At 37.7% G+C, this 23,431-nt stretch overlaps 1 protein-coding gene across 9 annotated transcripts in view; it reads right to left on the bottom strand.

Moving 5' to 3' along the window:
* The window catches only part of AGFG1 (ArfGAP with FG repeats 1), a 111,955-nt gene that overhangs the window by 31,283 nt on the left and 57,241 nt on the right, over nt 1-23,431 (bottom strand). For all 9 annotated transcript variants that reach the window (XM_069104583.1, XM_069104584.1, XM_069104591.1 and 6 more), the window contains one exon: nt 15,102-15,217. In XM_069104583.1, the coding sequence (XP_068960684.1) occupies nt 15,102-15,217 (116 nt within the window). The remainder of the gene's footprint in view (nt 1-15,101; nt 15,218-23,431) is intronic.

Raw genomic sequence — 23,431 nt, 5'->3', positions numbered from 1 at the left:
GAGAGAGAGAGAGAGAGAGAGAGAGAGAGAGAGGAAGGCAGGGAGAATGGTGAGAGAGAGGGAGAAAGATACATCACATTAAGAAATGATCAATTAGGAAAACTGCCTGAATTGTGTAGAAAATAAGAGTAAAAAATAGCACATACATAAACATATATAAGCACTCCAAACATAATTATGTACAGTGGTCCTCTACTAAAATCAAGCATAAAAGGAAGAACAAACACTTGCTAAAAAGTTTTCACCAGTGCAGATTCCCTACATTGAAATCCTCTCAATATTTCTATGTACATGTGACATTGTGCAGACTGTACTGAGCCACAGTATAAATTACGACCAGACAGGAGACTAGATTGCATTTGGTGAACTATGCAGCATCTTTGACACAAAACCCCTTGTTTTTAAAAGTAGTATTCCGAGTCAACCTTACTCTCATTGAATTTGGCTTAGGGAGGTAATGACATACACACTAAATAGGGTGTCTCACCCTACAGGAGAGTAGGGGGGAAGGGGCCAAGAGGGGGGAATGATGGAAGGGAGGGCAGGCTGCGGGGAGGGAAGTTGGAAGCACCCACTTTTGAAAAGAGACAGGATCAAAGTACAGAATAGAACAAGTGGGAGGTGGGATAGGAGGGAGGGAAATATAGTCAGTCTTTCGCAATATATCCACTATGGAAACATTTTGCATTGCTACACATGTACAACCTACATTGAATTGCTTATCTTCCCAGTAAAGGTGGGTAACGAGGAAGGAAGAGAAAGAATCTGGAATTCAAAGTTTTAAAATCAAGTGTTTAAAAAATACATACATTATTATTACTATTATTTTACATGCAACTTGGAAATAAGATACACAGGCACTGGGGCATAGAGATCCACCGTGCCCTACTGAGAAGTCGGAGGGGGAATGGGGGGAGATAAAGGAGAAAACAGATTGGGGGAGGGGATATTCAGTGGGATCATTGTTTTGGGGTGGTGGATAGGGGGAAAATGGGGAGAAAATTTGTAACTCAAAATCTGACAGAAATGAATGATGTAAACTAAAAATAAATATAAAAGTTAATTCAAAAAAATTTTTTAAAAAGTAGTATTCTCTGTTGATGCTATTTCAGAACACATTATACTTCACAATCTTCAGAGAATCAAAACTGGAAGTGGCACAGTAGGCAATGGAAAAACATATAGTACATATCAGCAACAGGACCACAGATTTAAAGCTTGAAAAGGACTATAAAGATCAGACTCCAACCCCCTCATTTTATAGAACAGGAAATCGAGAACCATATGGGTTAAATGACTTGCTCAAAGTTACAAAGGCAGCATCTGAGATGGGATCTGGACTTGGGTCTTCTTCATTCCACATAGAACACTTTATCCACTATGTACCAGTATGCTGCCAACAATGACTTTTATCAACTAGGAAATATGATCAGAAAAAGAGATAGGCTAGTCATATGACAAATGAAAACTAAACACTGGTAGCAAGAGAATACACAAAGTCCTACTCGATTTCTTTATACAGGAAGTTTCATTCTCTGTCTCTATACCTTCGCAATGGCTGACCCTTTTGTCTGCAATTCATCCCTCCCCATCTCTGACTCATGGAATACTAATTTCCTTCAAAGCTCAACTTAAGCATCTCCTCCTGATGTTCCTAGCAGCTACTGTCAAATCCTCTAAGATAGTCTTGTGCAAGGTATTCCAAAATTCTCCATGGAGTTTTAACTTGAAACTGCACAGAGACTTTGGGAACACTTTTTATTTATCTATATTTGCACAAGTAGTGGGGCAGCTAAGCAGCACTGTGGATAGAGAGCCAGTCTAAAGTCAGAAAGACTCATCTTCCTCAATTCAAATCTAGCCTCAGATACTAGTTGTGTGACCCAGGGCAATTTGCTTAACCCTATGTTGTTTGCCCCAGTTTCCTCATCTGTAAAATGAGCTGGGGAAGGAAATGGCAAACCACCCCAGTATCTTTGCCAAGAAAACCCTAAATGGGGTCATGAAGAGTTGGACACAACTGAATAACAACATGCACACGTACTAGCCCCCATCTAAGATCCTTAATTTACTTTTGTCTCTGTACCCCAGTATAGCAGGCATGTAAAAAAATCCTTGACTGTCTGACATAGAGCAGGGGTCAGTTTCTTAAAGGTTCAGATAGTAAATATTTCAGGGTTTGGGGGCCAAGAAGCAAAATTAAGGATATTATATAGGAAGTTTTATGACAAAAAAAATTTCCACAAATTTTTAATGATGAAATTCAAAATACAATAAGAATGAGTATAATTGTGATATAAGTCTGTTAATGAGAAAAACAAAACTTTTGGAGGCAGGAACATTTTGCTTGATTAGGTCGAAGTTCACCTGGAAATGTTCATCTGTTAATCCTGATCTATAGTGAAATTTTACACGTTTCATCTTTGAAAATATCTTTTCACAGTAAGAGGTACTGCAAAACACAGAAAACAATTATTTTTATTTGTGGATATATTATTACAGATTTTATTTATGGATACCAGTGATTTTAATTTAGGATAGTCATCATTTATGAGGCATTTATATAATCCTATCAGATTCTTTTCTTGATATTTTCCTTTATAGCAGGTCATTAAATTGCAGATTAATCACTTAAACTGAAAGGTAGGTAGAGAAGTTTCTCAACTGCATAGCTAAATAGATTCTGAAATATGAAAATTGTATGTGTAATTGTGAGTTAAGAAAAAAAATGAAACTGTAGTTTGAGCTCAGAAAATATACCTACTCGGTTCTGGCCTCAGACACTTAACACCCACACAAAAAAAAATAGCCATGTAACCCTGGGCAAGTTACTTAATTAACCCCAACTGCCCTCCAAAAAGCAAATATATATATATGCATACATATACCTACTGTGACTTTATACTGGGAATGGAGAGCTTACTTCTATTTTAACTTTTGACAGCACAGGCATTGTCTAAAGCAGCTTGACATTATTTATGATTGTAGCACCAATGCAGTATTTACAGTGCCCAGGATCACTATAAATATACCTACATGATGCTCAAGTGCAAAATATAACAGACTCTATAAAAGACAGAAGCAAAACAATTATTAAGACACCAGAAAACCAAATTCCAATACCAGGAAACCAAATCCATCATAGCAACATAGTAGTGAATGCACCACAACATAGCAGAGAGTCACACCATCCTTTAGACTTCCCACAAACCAATATTTACTCACAAGACTATTTATCTCCCTCACAAATAAACTCTCCTCCCAAATATCTAGCAGGCTCTGACTCTCAGCTTCCTGTGAGCTCTGCTCTACCCTTCAACAAACTACTCTCACCACAGGTTCCACATGATTACATTCAGCCTATTGGGGGCAGAGTATATTTTCAAAGCAGAGAAGGTCTTCAAATTCTTATTAAGGCTTATTAAGGGTCAGGGAAGATTTTCAAATTTCCATTACCATTACAATGATTAAATAAATACTAGTAGAATAGACTTTTAGAAAGCAGCCAAAGGCGATATCTACATGAATGAGTATGGCTGTGTTCCAATAAAAATTTACTTCCATGTGTCATGAAATATTTTTTCTTCTTTTGATTTTTCCACAAATTATTTTAAAACGTAAAAACTATTTTAGTGTGCCTTACAAAAACAGGCAGCTAGTCAGTAGTTTTGATCTTTGACCTAGAAGCAGGTATCTAGCACAAATAAGATCATACTTAAAGCATTTTTGCAAACATAACATAAACATCCACAATCAGGATTGGTGAGGGAATGGTGATGCTCTCAAAAGTAACTGGGAAGGTAGAAGATAGTGAATTCTTTCCCCCTAACCCAAGGCAACACCATCCTCCAAGTTCCATAGGCTCACAACCAAGGAGGGATAGATCTTCAGGACCTCAGTATTTCTCACCCCCAGGATTCAATCTGTTGCCAAGGTCTATCAATTTCACCTTTGCAGCATATGTCATTTCTTTTGATACTGCCACCTCTGTGGAACAGGTGCTCCTCATCTCATGCCTAATCTATCACACACACACACACACACACCCCTCCTTCCCTCCCTCCCTCCACCTTTCCAATCTTCTTGCACGTTATTCTTCTACAAGAAATCCTGTCCAATACATCTGAATTTTGGTGCCTTTCTCTGTTCCTTATTCTCTTGTCCTCCTGTAGGTAGTTTATTTATATACAGGTGTTGCTTGTTATCTTCCCCATTAGACTGCAAGTTCCTTGAGAGCAGGGCCTGTCTTTTAGTTCTTTATGTATCCCTAGGTGAGCACAATTCCTAGCACACAGTAAATCTTTCACAAGTGCTTATTAGCTAACAATAGCCCCAGTGGTTGAAAATCTTTACTTTCTGAGGATAAATTCATTTTTGCAAATAATCAAAAGTCTAGTGAATAGTAAAGTTGAACACAATGAATTATTAACAAAATCTATTAAGGTTTTACTATGTCATGTGTCACATGAACGAAGAAACATATAAGCATTTAGCATTTGTCAGGCAGAGTTAAATACTAGAAAGTCATGAAACTACCAACCACCCTAAAGTTTTGAGGAATCTTCCATTTTCTGATATGTTTATGAACATCTTCAAAAGACAACAGCACATTAAAAAGACAATCACAATCTTTCCATGTACATTTTTGATTCAGAAGCAAATCTTGCTTTTTCCTATCCTTAATTAAAATGCTTTGCCAGATCTGTGATCTCATCCACATGAGTACTCCATCCATTGGTGCACAATGAAATGTATTCTTACCCTATGCAGCTCATGTCAATGTACTCCCACAAACCTTCCAGAGGGCCTGATTACATAAAGCGAGTGCCAGTGTACGCATGTGCATGTGTGGGTGCACATGCAAACAGTGGGGATGGGGGAGAGGTGGGTGTGCATATTTCCCTCTTTCCCCAAGTTGCTTACTTTACACATCATTCTGATAATGTCCTTTACACTTCTGTAATAGTTTATATACACTCAATACCTCCCAGTTGCCTTTTCACTACCAGTTTAATTCTTCTGACTGTAGTACTCAATAACCAGCAGCCATGTAAAGTTAATGACTCTAGGATAGTCCCCATAAAGAAGAGGAGCCAGAATCTTCTTAAAGAGTTCAATTCTGGGTGAAGTTTACACTCCATAAGCAATGTCTGCCTGACATACATGTACTGCCATAAACACTTCTGTATGTCATCCATTTCACCAAATGTCATGAATGGTCTGTATGACAGACATTATCCATCCACTTGATTTTTCCTATGTGCTTTTTTGATTGATTTTGGAGCTTACCTTGGAAGCTTTGCAAATGTTCCAGTGCTCAAAGAAATAAGCACAATGTCACTGGCCAAGAGCAACATTAGAAATAAGCCTAGGAGTCAAGATGGCGGTGCACAAACAGGATGTCGGAGGCAGCCAGGTGGCGCAGTAAGAGCACTGGCCATAGAGTAGGGATGACCTCAGATGAATCTGGGCTCAGACACTTAGCACCCACCCAGAAACACCTGGCCGTGTAACCTTGAGCAAGTTACTTAACCCCAATTGCTTAAAAAAAAAAAAAAGACCTCCATGTGGCTCCGGCTCCCACCACCTCCAATCCATGTAAAAGGGGACTCTGAACAAACTTTGGAGCTACAGGACCCACAAAATGACACAGAGAAGCTAACCTCCCACTGAGGACAGCCCGGCAGGCCGGCAGGAATCAGCCAGCACATCTGGGAGCTGAGCCCGGGGCCCCTTGAGTGCAGGTTTTAGCCCCAGGGAGGGCCTGACCAACCACTGGCTGGAGGGACTCCAGATCACCAGCAGTTGTGGTGGTCCAGAATTATCAACACATAGATGCTAAGGACAAAGTGAAAGGTCAGTGCAGTGTGGACTTTGGGACCCAGTAGTTGGGAGTGCTTTGGCTTTTGCTCCCAGGGCGAGAAGCCTCTGAGGGCTGCGCCACCACGTGGCAGCTTCAGCTCCTGGCCTGCAGAGTATAGGGGGACCAAGCAACCAGTCTGAGGGGTAATTGCTCTTGCTTTAACCTGCTTGGATCTGGATCGCAGTCTAGGGTGGAGGTCCTGGGGTGTGTGACCAGCTTGCGAGAGCCTGTGGAGGCCTCAGAGAGGGCACCCAACTAATATCTCTGGCAGCTGAGAAAACCCCAGAGATTTAGGATGAAAGCTCCCTTGTCTGGTGGCAGAGTCCTACTGTGGCAAAAAGCCCAGGAGTCAAGTGATTGAGGGGTGATATGACCAGGCAAAGGAAACAAAGCAGACAGAAGATTCCAACATTAGACTCCTATTTTGGAGACAAAAAGGATCAGGGAACAGGAGGAAGACAGTGAAGTCAGAACTCCTGCACCAAAAGCTTCAAAGGAAAATACGAGCCGGTTACAGGCCATAGAGGACCTTAAGAAGCATATAAGAGAAATGGAGGAAAAATTGGGAAGAGAAATAAGAACGATGAAAGAAAATTACAAAATGATAGTCAACAGCCTGACTGAGGAAAATCACACCTTAAAAAATAGACTAACTCAAATGGCAAAAGAGGGTCAAAAAGCCAATAAGAAGAAGAATGCCTTAAAAAGCCAAATTTGCCAGATGGAAAAAGAATCTCAAAAGCTCACTGAAGAGAATCATTCAGAATCAGATGAGAGCAAATGGAAGCTAATGACTTTATGAGAAAACAAGATGCTGTTAAACAGATCCAAACAAAGAATAGAAAGCAATGTGGAATATCTCATGGGAAAAACCACTGACCTGGAAAATAGATCCAGGAGAGATAATTTTAAAATTATTGGACTACCTGAAAGCCATGATCAAAGTAAGAACCTAGAAATCAGCCTCCGAGAAATTCTTAAGGAAAACTGCCTTGATGTTTTAGAACCAAAGGGAAAAATAGAGGTTGAAAGAATCCATCGATCACCACCTGAAAAAGATCCCCAAAAGAAAACTCCTAGGAATATAAAAGCCAGGTTCTGGAATTCCCAGATCAAGGAGAGAATATTACAAGCAGCCAGGAAAAAACAATTTGAATATTGTGGAAACACAATCAGGATAACTCAGGATCTGGCAGCTTCTACACTGAGGGATCGATGGGCTTGGAATATGATATTGCAGAGGTCAAAGGGGCAGGGATTAAAACCAAGAATCACCTACCCAGCAAAACTGAGTATCATGTTTCAGGGGAAAATATGTTCATTCGGTGGAATAGAGGACTTTCAAGCATTCTTGATGAAAAAACCAGAGTAGAATAGAAAATCTGACATTCAGATACAAGAAGCAAAAGAAGCATGAGAAAGTAAACAAGGAAAAGAAATCATAAGGAACTTACCAAAATTGAACTATTAACATTCCTACATGGAAAAACGATCATTGTAACTGATGAAACTTTTCTCAGCATGAAAATAGTTGAAGGGAATAGAAATATACATATATATGTATATATATACATATATATACACATATACACACACATACATACACACACATATGTCTATATCGGAGGGCATATGGGCATATGAATACATATGTGAATGTGTGTATATATGTTTACAGGTATACATAGATAGAGGTCAAATTTAATAGGAAGGGATGATACTTAAAAGGTGAAATTAAGAGATGAGAGAGGAATATGAGAGGAGATGGGGAAAGACAGAATGGGGTAAACTACGTCATATAGAAGAGGCAAGGGAAAATGGTTACAATGGAGGGGAAGGATAGGAAGGCAAAAGGGAATGGATCAACCTTATTCTCATTGAATTTGGCTTGGGGAGGGAATGAAATACACACTAAATAGGGTATCTTACCCTATAGGAGAGTAGGGGGGAAGGGAATGAGAGGGGGGATGATGGAAGGGAGGGCAGGCTAGGGGGGAGATAAGTTGGAAGCATCCACTTTTGAAAAGGGATGGGATCAGGGTAGCTAGGTGGAGCAGTGAGTAAGAATGCCAGCCCCAGAGTCAGGAGGACCTGGGATCAGTTCTGGCCTCATATACTTAATACCCACAGAAAAAATAACTGGCCGTGTAACCTTGGGCAAATTACTTAACCCCAATTGCTTTAAAAATAAAAAAGAAAGAAAAGAAAAGGGACGGGATCAAAGTATAGAACAGAATAAGTGGGAGGCGGGATAGGAGGAAGGGAAATATAGTCAGTCTTTTATAATATATCTACTATGGTAATGTTTTTGCATTAGCTACACATGTACAACCTATACTGAACTGCTTATCTTCCCAGTAAGGGTGGGTGACAAGGGAGGAAGGGAACGAATCTGGAAATCATAGTTTTAAAATCAAATGGTAAAAAAAATATATATATATATATTTTATAATTTTGTATTTTTATAAGTTTATATTTTGTATAGGCACTGGGGCATAGAGATCCACCATGCCCTACTGGAAAAGTCAAAGGGGGCATGGGAGAAGGTATGGGAGAGAGCAAATTGGAGGAGGAGATATCCTGTGGGACTGCTATTTTGGGGCGGTGGGTAGGGGAAAAACAGGGAGAAAATTTGTAACTCAAATTCTGGCGGAAATGAATGATATAAATCAGAAGTTAATAAAGCATTTGAAAAATGAAAAAAAAAAAAAGAAATAATCCTCCTTCTATTTGGACTCTATGCTAGACACCCTCCATGACACTGGCAAACACTTTAGTTGAGCAAATGTCTCCATATTTTATGTCTTACTTCATGTTAATCAGAAGGTCATCAAGTAAAATGATGTGCCCTTTCTTACATGTCATTGGATCTTCTATAATTCTGACATATGCATGGGAGGCACTATATTGGATGAAAGTTTTTAAGGTAGTGTTTTGCTCTATTCAATCATATGCTTTTTTATGAAGAACAGTGGGACTTCATAATCACTATACATTTAAGTCAACTGCGTGATGACTAAAGAATATGCTTTACAAAAGCCTGCCCTGTCCATTTCTCATACCTTCATTCAGAATGCCTACAATACATGTAAATGACAGCTGCATAACAATTTCACAGAAAAGGGAAATTAAGTATATAGGGCAACAGCAGTTGTTAGTATACTCTTCATCAACATTTTTTTGGAAACAATATCCGAGATTTTTTTTCCCAAGCCTTCAGTATCCTTCACAATCTTTCAGATATCTTAAAAGGCAAGCCCTCTATACCCTCAAAACTGTGTCTCTCTACCTCTAAACTTAAAGACGTATTCCATATATACCTAGGTCTAGTCCAGTTGCCCTTCCCATCTTTATTTTGTTTACTAGAATTTCTACTTCCTCAGAAAACAGAAAGAGGATGGTGATGTTAGGAGTCCAAATAAGATAACCTTACTATAAGTCAATAATGGAGAAAGAATGTTAGAAAAATGCCTACAAATTTTCTCTATTTTTCATATGCTTGCTGTTCTCCTTCTAGTATTACTCTTATATGCCTTGGAATGATTTGGCTAACTTGAGGGTCTCTTGGCAAGGTTTTCCTTCCACTGCTTCACGTTGTTTAATGAGGCAGCGTTACTCATAATCTTCCAGTACCTTCTTCCAAAAGATTTAATAAATGAGTTTATATCATAAACTGGTGATGTTACAACCAGTGTCTTATCTCTTTGCTTGGTGAGGAAATCCAATGTTTGTTGGCTCAGGAAGTTCTTAAATTCTTTGGTTTCCTCAATATAGCAAATACTTACAAGCACTACAATGTAAGATAATTAAATTTTCATTGAAATAATGTTTCAATGTTTCTTTGGAAACAAGATTAAAAACTAACTCTTGACGATTCCTTTCATTTGCCCCTCAAAGGGGAGTTTGCAAGCAATCTTTTCATTTTGCTGCAACTCCTATGCCTTATGGCTTCCTTTATAAGAAGAAAGTGAAGAATGGTAAGATTCAATTCCTCCCACAGTATGTTCACTGAACAGGAGGCTCATATTTAGGATAACAATAGCTATATTAATATTTACAGGTGGTTTTTAGTATCCTCTGACTTCTTTTCCCAGTACTGACACTGTCACTACAGAAGGAGAAAGGGGACACATAGGCCCACTTCCTATTTTCCTTTGGTGGATCTGACATGGCCAAAAAAATTCATCACCAATTGGCCTGCCTAGGTGATGAACCTTTCTATACTTTGTCAGATTTTACCAAAGGCCTCTAGTACAGTACTAGCTATGTATGCTTTACCTTGAGTTTGCATTCTGTTGGTGGGGCCTTTGAGGACTATGAATTATTTCCATTTCACAATCATGAATCTGAGTAGGGCCTTAATTGCTGACAACTCCCCAGGTCTCTATAACCAAATCAGTACTCTGGAGCTGGTGAGCACTGAGAGAATAAAGACCACAAAGGAGGAAAGGAAGAAAGTCCTAACAGTTGGGTTCTATTGCTGACACTAAGTCAATCACTGAAGAATTATGCAGAATGGGAGCGGCTTTGGGATGAGTAAAAATATTGCTGAATGTTTTGTTTCTGAGCATTTAAGAAAGGGAAGCAATGGTCACTTCCAGACAACACTAGTTTATTCAGAACAAGTTATGCCGGGCTAATTTTATTTTCCTTTTTTTTTTTTTTTGACAGTGTCACCAGACAGATAGATCAGAAAATAACGTAGATATAGTATAACTAGATTTCAGCAATGTAAAATGCATTTCATGACACCCTAAAGGAATACAACAGGTATAGTTTGGATTGATACAGTTAGAACAATTCAGAGATGGTTGAATGAAGCAACATATTAATAATGAAACCCTGGAGAGAGATCAGTAATGAATACCCAAGGGATCTGTCTTAACTCTATTTTGTTCAATGTTTTTAACCATAAACTTGGAAGACATAAAAAAAGATGCTTAGGGATAATAGCAAGATGGGAGAGACAAATAATGACTTAGATAACAAAACAGTAAACCCAGAAGACCTCAACAGATTAAAATGTCAAGCCATGTTTAAACTGTTTAATGGGAATAAAAAATTCTGCACCTAGGAGCAAGAGGTCAAAAATCAATTTCAGAATAAGATTCAGAGAAATACCTAAAAAACAATCCATCTGAAAAATATTAGTGGATGGCAAGCTCAGTAAGTCAATAAGATAATGTGAAAGACAACCCTACTTCCCCCCAAAAGCTAATATAAATTAAGGCTGCATCAACAGATGTATAGTTTCCAAAATGGGGGCCATTATCAAATCTAGTTAGGATCACACACAGAGCACTATGTTGAATTTTGGGCCATATTTATGAAAAACACTGAGAAATCACCAAGTCTCTGTGTAGGAAAAAGGAAGGAAAGAGATTACAATGTCATATCAGGCTAAATTAAAGAATGGGGGCTTTTTTTTTAGGGGAGCAGAGCCAAGGCAGCAGAGTAAAAACTGAACTCCATTCAACTCCCACTCCAACCACGTCCAGTACCTGTAAAATATGACTCTAAACAAATTTTAGAGCTACAGAACCCACATAGTGACAGAGAGAAACAAATCTCCTGCTGAAGGCAGCCTGGCAGGCCAACCAGAAGAGTCTATAGCACCAAGATGGGAGCCAAGCACAGTCAACCGTGAACTGCCCGTGACCAAACTTCAGGAGAGAGAATCACCAGCAGCTGTGGAGGTTTCCCATAACCGCCAAAGAGAAAGTAAAAGGTCAGTGGGAACTCTGTTGGAACCAGGTGACGGAAGAGCAGGGTCTGGCCTCTGCTCCCAGAGCAAGAGGTAGTGGAGTCACAGCAGCTGCAGCTGTTGCCACATGGCTGCCTATGGAGTTCCTGGACTGCAGACCATAGTGGGACCAAGCGACCATTCAGAGGGTAATGGATCTTGCTCTGACCTGCCTGGATCCAGATCAAGGTCTTGGGTGGTAGTCCTGGGTGTGAGGCCAGTATGCCAGAGCTTGGGGTATTTGCAGAGAGGGAATCCTCCTTATAGCTCTGACAACATTTACAAAAACCCCAGCAATTTGGGACAAAGCTCTCTCCAATCTGGAAGCAGAGTTCTACCGTGGCAAAGAGCTCAAAAGTCAAGTAATTGGCGGGCAAGATGAGCAGAGGAAGCACAATCAGACATACAATCCTTTTTTGGTAACAAAAAGGATCAAAACATGGAACCAGAAGAAGTCAATGAAGTCAAAACTCTTGCATCAAAAGCTCCCAAGGAAAATATGAACTAGTTACAGTTCATGGAGGATCTCAAAAAGGATTTTTTAAATCAAGTAAGAGAAGTGGAGGAAAAATTGGGAAGAGAAATGCGAATGATGCAAGAAAATCATAAAAAGCAAGTCAACAGCCTGCTAAAGGAGACCCAAAAAAATACTGAAGAAAATAACACCTTAAAAAATAGATTAATTCTGGGGCAGCTAGGTGGCGCAGTGAGTAAAGTGCCAGCTCTGGAGTCAAGAGGACCTGAGTTTGATTCCCGCCTCAGACACTTAACACCCACACACACACACACAAAAACAAGTCATGTAACCTTGGGCAAGTTACTTAACCCCAACTGCCCTCCAAAAAAAAAGGCAAAAAAAAAAAATTGATTAATTTCAAATGACAAAAGAGGCCCAAAAAGTCAATGAGGAGAAGAATGCCTTAAAAAGCCAAATTGCCCAAAGGGAAAAGGAATTTCAAAAACTCACTGAAGAGAATAATTCCTTCAAAATTAGACTGGAGAAAATGGAAGCTAATGACTTTATAAGGATCAAGATACTATAAAACAGATCCAAACAAATGAAAAAATAGAAGGCAATGTGAAGTATCTCACTGGAAAAGACCACTGACCTGGAAAATAGAAACAGGAGAGAGAATTTAAAAATTATTGGACTACCTGAACGCCAAGATCAAAAAAGAGCCTAGAAACTATCCTTCAAGAAATTCTCAAGAAAAATTGCCCAGATATTCTAGAACCAGAGGGCAAAATAAAATTGAAAGAACTCACTGATCATCTCCCGAAAAAGATCCCATAAAGAAAACTCCTAGGAATATCACAGCCAAATTCCAGAGTTCCCAGGTCAAGGAGAAAATACTGCAAGCAGCCAGGAAGAAACAATCTGAGTATTATGGGAACACAAATAAGGATAACACAAAATCTAGGAGCATCTACACTAAGAGATCGAAGGGGTTGGAATATGATATTCCGGAGGTCAAAGGAGCTAGGATTAAAACCAAGCATCAGGGCGGCTAGGTGGCGCAGTGAATACAGCACCGGCCCTGGAGTCAGGAGGACCTGAGTTCAAATCCTGCCTCAGACACTTGACACACTTACTAGCCGTGTGAATTTGGGCAAGTCCCTTAACTCCAACTGCCCTCCAAAAAGCCAAAAAACAAACAAACAAAAACCAAGAATCACCTACCCAGCAAAACTGAGTATAATGCTTCAGGGGAAAATATGGTCATTCCATGAAATAGAAGATTTTCAAGTATTCTTAATGAAAAAAACCAAAGCTGAACAGAAAATCTGACTTTCATATACAAGAAGCAAAAGAAGCATGAGAAGGTAAACAGGAAAAAGAAATCATAAGGAACTTATTAAAGTTGAACTATTTATATTCCTACATGGAAAATCATTAAGTGCAACCCATGAGACTTTTCTCAGTATGAGGATAGTTGAAGGGAATATATAAATATATATATATATGTATACAAATATATGTATGTATAGGAGGGTGTATGTGTATATAAATGAATATGTGAGTGTATGTCTATGTACATGTACATATATACATAGACAGAGGGCACAGGATAAGTTGAATAGGAAGGGATAATATCTAAAAATTGAAATTAAGAGGTGAGAGAGGGATATAATGAGAGGAGAAAAGGAGAGACAGAATAGGGTAAATTATCTCATATAAAAGAGGCAAGAGAAAACTGTTACAATGGAGGAGGAAGGTGAAAGGGAATGGGTCAACCTTCCTCTCACTGAATTTGGCTCAAGGAGGGAATAACATACATACTCAATTGGGTATCTTACTCTACAGTTAAGTAGGGGGGAAGGGAATAAGAGGGAGGATGACAGAAGGGAGGGCAGACTTGGGGAGAGGGTAGTTAGAAGCATATACATTTGAAAAGTGACAGGTTCAAAGTAGAAAACAGATTAAGTGTGGGGAGGGATAGGATGGTGGGAAATATAGTCTTTCACAATATAACTACTATGGAAGCATTTTACATAACTACACATGTACAACCTATATTGAATTGCTTATCTTCCCAGTGGGGGTGGGTGAGGAGGGGAAAAGGGAAAGAATCTGGAAATCAAAGTTTTAAAAGCAAGTGTTAAAAAAAATTATTTTTTACGTGCAACTGGAAAATAAGACATACAGGCACTGGGGTATAGAAATCTATCTTGCTGTACTAGAAAGTTAGAAGTATATGGGGGAGGATATAAGACAGAGTAGAGTGGGGGAAGGGGTACTCAGTACGCTTGCTATCTTGGAGTGGGGTTAGGGGAAAGACAAGGAGAAAATTTGTAACTCAAAAGCTTGTGGAAATGAATGTTAAAAACTAAAAATAAATTATGGGAAGAAAAAGAATGGGGGAAGTAACCTAGGGAAGAAAAAAGTTAGGGAGCGACATTGTTGTAATTTTTAAAGTATACAGGAAGAATTGTCATATAGAAGAATGCTTAGTCATGTTGTTCTTTGCCCTAGAAAGCAGATGTAGGTCCAATGGGTGGAAGTTACAAAGACAGAGATTTCAGTTTGATATAAGGAAAATAATACCTAAAAATCAAAACTGGATAAATATGAAATGGTTGCTAGGGTGGGTAATGAGTTCATTACCCACCCTACCACCATTTTACATACATTATCCCATCCGTTTTAGAATTTAAAATGGCCTTCCTCTTAGTTTGAATTTTTATAACTATAAATTAAATATTCTCCACTGATGTCCTATTTTGATGCCTCACCATGGCATCAAGAAAACCCTGTTTTCTTATAGGTGATAGAAATGAGGCTTCAAACTCTGACTATTACTATTCAAACGGTAAGGTTTCAAGTTTGAACCCAGAAACAGACTTGAAAGCATGTGTTTATTCTCAAGGTCTAGTTCAGAAAGATCAAAAGATTAGCCATAGCACCTCATAAAATTGTCTATTTGGGCATAGTAGGAAGAATCTACTCTGATGAAATCACATAACATTTGAAGTAGCAAAGTAATATTCACTTACCATCTTTTCTTTTCATATTTTTCTTGTAAAAACTCTTTCACTTTTTGTGGATCCCTAAAGTCTGGAATTGCTGAAGATCTATCATCAAATAATCCTAGCCAAATTTGTTTACACACCTGTGAAACAAAAGGAAATATACAGTATTTTTACTGATAAAATTTCACAAGGGGAATAACAAATGTTTAAAAACAAACATTCTTAGTACTTGAAGAACTACATTTCCTACATTATAACATAATCTTAAATGTACATCATCTAGTGGAAACTGATGAGATTTTGAATAGTCCTGCTCAATGATTAAGTAGGATCAATGCTGCTTGAAACAGAAGTAAGACAAAAGCTCATAATTTAATGATGCTTATACAATTCCTAAGAGCCAAGAGAAACATACAATTTTAAATATATATTTACTTCCAAATTCTTATCAGTCACAAAAGAATACTCTGAACAAGTAAATAATTGATTATGGTACTGTAGAAAAAGCACTAGGAAAGTAGGAAAAGTTTGATTCTTGTTTCTCTGTCACTAACTAGCTAGCTATGAGACTAAGTAAGCAAGCCCCTTACAATTATCTGGAATAATAATATTAATTATAAAATTAAAAGCTTCAGTAAAGCTGAATGTTACAGAACAAGCCCTCAAAATAATTAATGGCATTTCTATATAATCATGACAAAATTCCAAGTATCTACAAAATGCATAAAACATTTCGGGATCAATCTACCAAAGCACATAAAATACATGTATACATTCAACACAAGGTGCTTCTTAAAGAAAAAAAGCACAACTTATTAAATAGCTGGAAAAATGTTCAGTGCTCATGGATGGGCTATAGTGATATAATAAAAAATGACATAACTGATCTTTTACAAAAGTCAGTAAAATAACAAAATTCATTTGGAAAAGTAAAAGAACTAGAAAAAACAAGGGAAACAATGAAAACAAGTAGGGACGAAGTGGGACTAGCACTGCCAAACCTCAAACTATATCATAATGCAGAAGTCATCAGAAACAATTAAAGGTAGATCAATTTTAGACAAGAGAGAACAAAAAACAATGGAACTCAATAATAGTGCATCCCATAATTCTGAAAACATTAATTATTAAAGGAAAAACTCCCAATTTGATAAAATGCAAATGGATGTGACCTTATTATGCCTTTCACAAATATGGAACGGGTGTATTCTTAACCAAACAAGGGATAGATACAATTACAAAAGCTAAAATAGATAGCTTTGATTACATGAAACTGAAAAACTTTTAAACAAACAAAATTAATGCACCTCGCATAAGAAGGGAAGTAGTCAAAAGGGTAAAAAAAAAAATTTGTATCAAATTTCTCTATTGGTACTAAAGATACATAAACAATTAAAAACCTACATACAAACATACATATATATGTGTTCACTATTTATATATACTGAATATAAAATCCTTATCAGAGAAATATGCTATATGTATATACATACATGTGCATATATACACATATACATACATACGCATATACTAATTTCCCTCTTGGTAAATGTCATGAGGGCATGGACTTCATATATGCATTTATTTTCTAATTTCTATCATAGTTATGTCTCATTTTATCCTTGTATCCTTAGTGTCTAGGATAGTACCCTACCCACACTTTAATCCCAGTACAATTTTGAAGACTTGACACAGAAAGGATGGAATTTTAATGTTAAATGTGACTTTTCAAATTTATAAAAATCCTCTTATATGGCTTAAATATACCTAAAATATTAAGAAAATAAATGCATATGTAACACAATCAATGCAATGAATCCATCAGAAAAATAATACCAGGATTCATGCCCAGGTCACTTTCTTACCTGTTCATTATAATGAGTGGATGAACAAAAATCACTGCACTTAGGTTTGAAAAAAAATGGATGGGTGTAGAGGTAAGGAATAACAATACTTTGACTATCCTTTCCCTCTAGTATAGCAGCAAAGCAGAGCAAAAAGCTTCTGGGAGTCAGTGATTCAGATTTAATTAAAGCATTCAGGTAAACTCTATTTTCAAAGCTAAATTAAGTATACAAAGAATGTATATACATATCTATGTATGTGTCTATGTATGTATGTATGTATGTATGTATGTAGTGGTTCATAAGCAGTTTAGTTACAATCTCTAAGACAACAGACATGTTAGAAAAAAAAATAAAATATGGTCAAAAGATAGAGAATCACAGGTATAGAGAGAAAATAGACCTTGAGTTTTACCCATTTTCTTCCAATTAAAGCTTGGAAGAACAAAACAACAAAACAAAGGGGAAAACACCCTACCTGCAATATGGTTTAAAAAAGAAAACAACAACCCTAGACTTTGGAATCAGGGTGTTCTTGGATTTAAATCCCACCTGACATAGGCCAGCTGTATGCCTGTGAGGAAGTCATTAAATCTTTCTGAGTCTCAGTTTCTCATATGTGAGATGGGAAAAATACCTAAAGTAGCTAACTCACAGAATATCCATAGGATCAAATGAGAAATTATATGCCAAGTGTCTTGTGAAATTTAAAAAGTTTATTTATAAATGTCAAGTGGCCCTTTGATCCTCTGGCTAACAATAATATTAGTCAGCTAATCTCTACATGAGATTACCCTTGATTTGTAAGCAAATGTATATAGTACAAAACTATCTAAAACATCTGCCAAAAAATGTATGACATTTTAGTTAAAGAATTAGTTATACTGTATTTAAATATTATTTCTAAAACTTCTATGTTTTATCTCCAAACCTGCTTTTAGATAACAATACAAATTAGTTCTAGGTTAGCTATTAAAAATAAATACATATTCTAAATGCAGATAATCCTAAAACAATTCGTCTTTACATAAGAGATACATTAGGGATATGAAATCTAACCATTATTTCTTTACCATCAATACAACTCCAATAATTTACCAAGGCCAATCTGATTAGATCAACTAAATAAATATTCTATTTACAGAACAATGCATACAAAGAAGTAATAAGTATTATTTTTTAAATTCCAGTAGGAATATTTTTTGACTGGTTATAAGTTAATAAGGTGCCCCCTATATTCTTCAAGTTTCCAAGACAGAAGAGGCATCATCTAACACATGATGCGCTGGTCAAATCACATGTCTGGAGTGTTAAAGTTAGTTTCTGGGCACTACATTTTAGGAAGACTAATGATATGATCTTATGATTCAATAAGATGGAGAATAGTCAGCAGAAAGCAACTAGAATGATGAAGGGACTTAAATCCATGTCTTACGAGGATCATATGAAGAACTAGGGATGTTTAGTCAAGAGAAAAAAAAAACTTTTGAAGGGATAGGAATTCTCTTAATAGTAGTTCTGAAGTCAAGAGAAAAAAAAACTTTTGAAGGGATAGGAATTCTCTTAATAGTAGTTCTTCAAGTGTTTGAAGGACTGCCATATGAGATCATAAGCTCAAACACAGGGGATATATTTGTTTTTACTTTGTACTCCCAGAAATTACTGTAGTGATTAGCACATATAGTCAGAAGCTTAAAAAATGTTTGTTTACTAGCTAACTGATTATATTCTTTTTGGCTCCAGAGAGCACAACAGTGATGCAAGGAGGTTTAGTAAAATAAACAACTTCCAAACATTTAGAACCATCAAAAAGTGGAACAGGTTATCTTTGGAGGTTATGGATATGCTGTCAGAGACTGGATGACCACTTTTCAGGTATTTTGTAAAAGGAATTTTCTTTTTAGGAATAGGTGGGACTAACAGGTACTGAGGTTCCTTCAAATTCTGAAATTCTGTAATTCTGATGCCAAATATTCATAGAATTTCAAAACTTAAGGGACTTTACAGGTCATTTAATATAATTCTCTATCAAATAAAGGGATCCTGTCTATTAACACCTTGACTCCACCTGCCTCTCTCTGAAAACGTCACTTCTTCATAATGTAGCTCATATTACTGTCAGGAAGCTCTATTTCTTTGAAAATTCTTCTTGTAATAAGCCAAAATTTGCCTCCTTAAAATTTCTGCTCATTAGCTGTAGTTCTGCCTTCCAGAGATCCAGGGAGTAGTAAGTCATTGCCTTTTCCACTAAAGAACATAAGAATCTAAACAAAGTTATCACAGTAACTCCCCTTCTCCCAATTTTCCCTTTTTCTGGAAAGCTGATTACGCATTTCTGAAACTGATTCAAAACGTTTATCAAATACCTACTAAGCGTGTTGCACTGTGCAAGTTACTGCTTGGAAGACACAAACTGCTGGCATTTATATGACACTTCAAGGTTTACAAAGCATTTTTCCGTATTAACTCATGGTCCTCACAACCACCATAGAAGGCAGGAGCTCTTATCATCATCCTCATTTTACAGATGAGAAAGCTGAGACAGAGAGGTCTAACAGAATCACAAAGCCAGAGACTGTCTGAGGCAGGGCTGGAACTCAGGTCCCCTTGATTCCAAATCCTGGGTTCTGTCCACTGTGCTCACATATCTGCCTAAAAGATATTATTATTGTTGTCTTGTGGTTTATAATCTAGACAGATATACCCAAACACAAACGTGAAAATTTTTTTTTCAAACTTATATACCATAAAGCAGCCAAATGACTTGCTCATATAAATGCTATGGGAATTCAGAGGAGAAAGATCTTTGGATCAAAATGGGAATGGTATTTAAGTTAGCAATAAAAAACAGGTAAGATCTAAACTTATGGGATGGAAAGTACAAAAAGAGAGTTGCCATACTACCCAAGGCCCACAAAATGTTTGGGGTAAACAAACCTGCTGGTGGTGGGGGGGGCGACATTTTCATAGGATTTCAGTTAGAAAAGAGGCATTGGATAAAAATTTAAAATTAATACTGGGGCCCAATTTCTACAGGGACTTAAATTGAAATGCCTTTGTATGAACTCCAAATGAAGACTTTACCCTATATATGCAATGAGGAGCCACATGATTTTTGAGCAAGAGAATGACACCATGGAAGAAATATTTTCATTTTCAGGTTGCTAAAATGCTAGAAAAGTATCTCCTCATTTTAAGAAGTGGTACTGCCATTATTACCAAAAATATTCACTTCATATCTATATTAGAAATATGATGGTTCATATTAGATATGGTCCCCTTTGTTTTACTAAACAGGAAAATAGAATAACAGAATATCCTGGAAAGTCAACATTAAAATTTTCCAAGATACTGTAGCAAATCTTTAAGATCTCACCAACTGAGGGCTGGGAGCAGAGGAAAGGCAATGGCATTTAGCAGGATCAGGAAAGCCTTCTTGTAGAAGAAAGGATTTTAGCTGAGACTTGAGGGAAGCTAGGAGGAAGACATGAAGAGAGAAAGGGAAAATTCTAGGAAAAGGGTAGCCAGAGAAAATGCCTAGAGTCAAGAAATAAGGTGTCTTGTGTGAGGAACAACAAGAAGGCCAGTGTGACTGGAATGAATCGTACTTCAGAGGTCAGTAAAGGGGGTAGGATTACATGAAGACTAGAAAGGTGGAAGGGCCAGGTTATAAAAGACTTTGAACGCATAGGAGGAGTTTGTATTTGTTCCTGGAGGTGACAAGATGATATTGGAATTGACTGAATGGAAGGCTGGAGTGGGGTGGGGTGAACCCTTATAGGGTAAAGACTGTGTATTAAGAAGATCAATATGAGAGCTGAGTGGAATATAGATTAGAGTGGGGAGATCTGAAGCAGGGAAATCAACCAGCAGGCTATCTGCAATAATCCAGGTGTTAGGTGAGGAAAGCCTACACCACAGTGGTTGAAGAGTAGAAGCAAACGAAACAAGGAGGCTGAGGCTGGTAGATCATATGACTTTGGGAGTACTAAACTGCAGGAAGGGTTCAATCTGTCTGCACTGAGTCTGGCACCAAGCTGGTGAGACCCCAAGAGAAGGGGGTGCACCAGGTGATGGTGTATGGGCAACCTACATAGCCTGGGTAAAAAAGAACAAGTCAAAACTTCCCCACTGATCAGCAGTGGGACTGGGTTATAAGCAGCTCGTATACTTCTAGACTAAAGCAAGAGATACAGTCTCAAAACAAAACAGCAAACCACCTATCTTTTCAATATGCTGAGGCTATTAGATTAAGTCTTTTTACTTGACACTATTTCATCCAGAACTGTGCTCAGCTACCATAAAGTTTTCCAAAGGAAAACAGTGTTACCTATCCCCGGTATCCAATATATCATATTGGATAACATATATCAGAACGTAAACATAGAGAAAGGGTTAACTAAACAAGGCTAATGTTTTGTAATAATTTCCAATATAAACTTAAAAGCAAGAAAATAAGCAAGTTGGCAGACAAAATTACAAAGTTGGTCAGCTTGTTCATTTCTTCCCAGAAGAAGTAAAACAATTTTATTAAATATAACAAATTACCACGTAAATTTAAGATTATCTGTCATTCTGAAACCATTGTGCCAGTTTTTTCATCTACTAATAAGGAAAATTGTGAATTAACTATTAGAAACAGTGATTTGACTCATAATTGTTTATTTAGCCTTAAAATGTGGTTCTAATAGCGCTGATAGATTTATATTTAAAACATCTATTCGACAAATGGAGCTTTCCTTAAAATGATAAATAATATTTATTTAAAATTATCAGCAAGCATTATTTGTAATGGGGATAAACTTGAAGCCTTCCCAATAATATTAGGAGTGAAGTAAGGATGTCCATTAACATGACTACAGTATTATTCAATATTGTACTAGAAATGCCAGCCACAGCAATAAAAGAAAAAGAAATTGAAGGAATTTGAATAGGCAATAAGGAAACAAAATTATCATTCTGCTGATTATATGATGGTATACTTAAAGAATCTTAGAAAATCAATTAAAAAACTAGTTGAAATAATTAACAATTTTAGCAAAGTTGCAGGATAGAAAATAAACCCATATAAATCAACATTTCTACATATTTCCAAAAAAGTCTAACAGCAAGAGGTAGGAAGCGAGATTCCATTTAAAATAACTGTAGACCCTGTGCGCTGACGGACTTTGATAGACTTAGCCCTTCTCAGCAATGCAAGGTCCTAAAACAACTCTTGATGGAAAATGCTACCCACATTCATAAAAAGAACTATGGAGGTCTGGATGCAGAGTAAAGAAGACTATTTTCTTTCTTTTTTTTTTTCTCATGGTTCTTGTAATGGCAAGCACAGAAGCAGTTCACAACATGTTTCAGCTATTGAATTAGCACCTTGTTTCAGTCTGTTAAGAAACAGAACCTGTGGCAGAACCCACAAAATGACATAGAGAAGAAAACCTCCTGCTGAAGACAGCCCGGCAGGCCGGCAGGAATTGGCCAGCCCAGTGCTCTGGGAACTGAGCACAGCCGGAACATCAAGGCTTTAGGCCCAGGGCGGGCCTGAACAGCTGCCAGCTGGAGTGACTCCAGATCAGAAGCAGCTGTGGCCGTTTCCAGAATTATCAACACATAGATGTGAAGGACAAAGTGAGAGGTCAGTACAGTTTGGACTTTGGGACCCAGTAAGTGGGAGTGCCTGGCTTTTGCCCCCGGGCGAGAAGCCCCTGGGACTCCAGCACAGTCAGCCAGCATCACATGGCAGCTTCACCTCCTGGCCTGCAGAGTGTAGGAGGACAAAGCACCACTCTGAGGGGTAATTGTTCTTCCTTTAACCTTCTTGGATCTGGATTGCAGTATAGGGTAGAGGTCCTGGGGTGTGTGGCCAGCCTGCCAGAGCATGTGGAGACCTCAGAGAGGACACTCATCTAATACCTCCAGCAGCTGGTAAAACCCAACCAGTGTTTGGGACGAAAGCTCCCCTGTCTGGTGGCAGAATCCTACTGTGGCAAAAAGCCCAGGGGTCAAGTGACTGAGGGGCGACATGACCAGGCAAAGGAAACAAAGCAGACAAAAGATTCCAATATTAGATTCTTATTTTGGGGACAAAAAGGAGTAAAGCATGAAACATGAGGAAGACAGTGAAGTCAGAACTCCTGCACCAAAACTTCTCAGGAAAATATGAGCTGGTTACAGGCCATAGAAGACCTTAAGAAGCAGATAAGAGAAGTAGAGGAAAAATTGGGAAGAGAAATGAGAACAATGCAAGAAAATTATGAAATGAAGAGTCAACAGTCTGACTGAGGAAAATCACACCTTAAAAAATAGACTAACTCAAATGACAAAAGAGGCTCAAAAAGGCAATGAGGAGAAGAATGCCTTAAAAAGCCAAATTTGCCAGACGGAAAAAGAATCTCAAAAGCTCAATGAGGAGAATTATTGCTTCAGAATTAGATTGGAGCAAATGGAAGCTAATGACTTTATGAGAAATCAAGATACTGTTAAACAGATCCAAACAAATGAAAGAATAGAAGG

This window comes from Petaurus breviceps, unplaced genomic scaffold, assembly GCF_028583685.1.
Source record: "Petaurus breviceps papuanus isolate PSGF00001 unplaced genomic scaffold, PetGlider_PUasm1.0 688, whole genome shotgun sequence".
In the NCBI taxonomy this organism is placed as follows: domain Eukaryota; kingdom Metazoa; phylum Chordata; class Mammalia; order Diprotodontia; family Petauridae; genus Petaurus; species Petaurus breviceps.
This window is presented reverse-complemented; position numbering and strand designations above follow the sequence as displayed.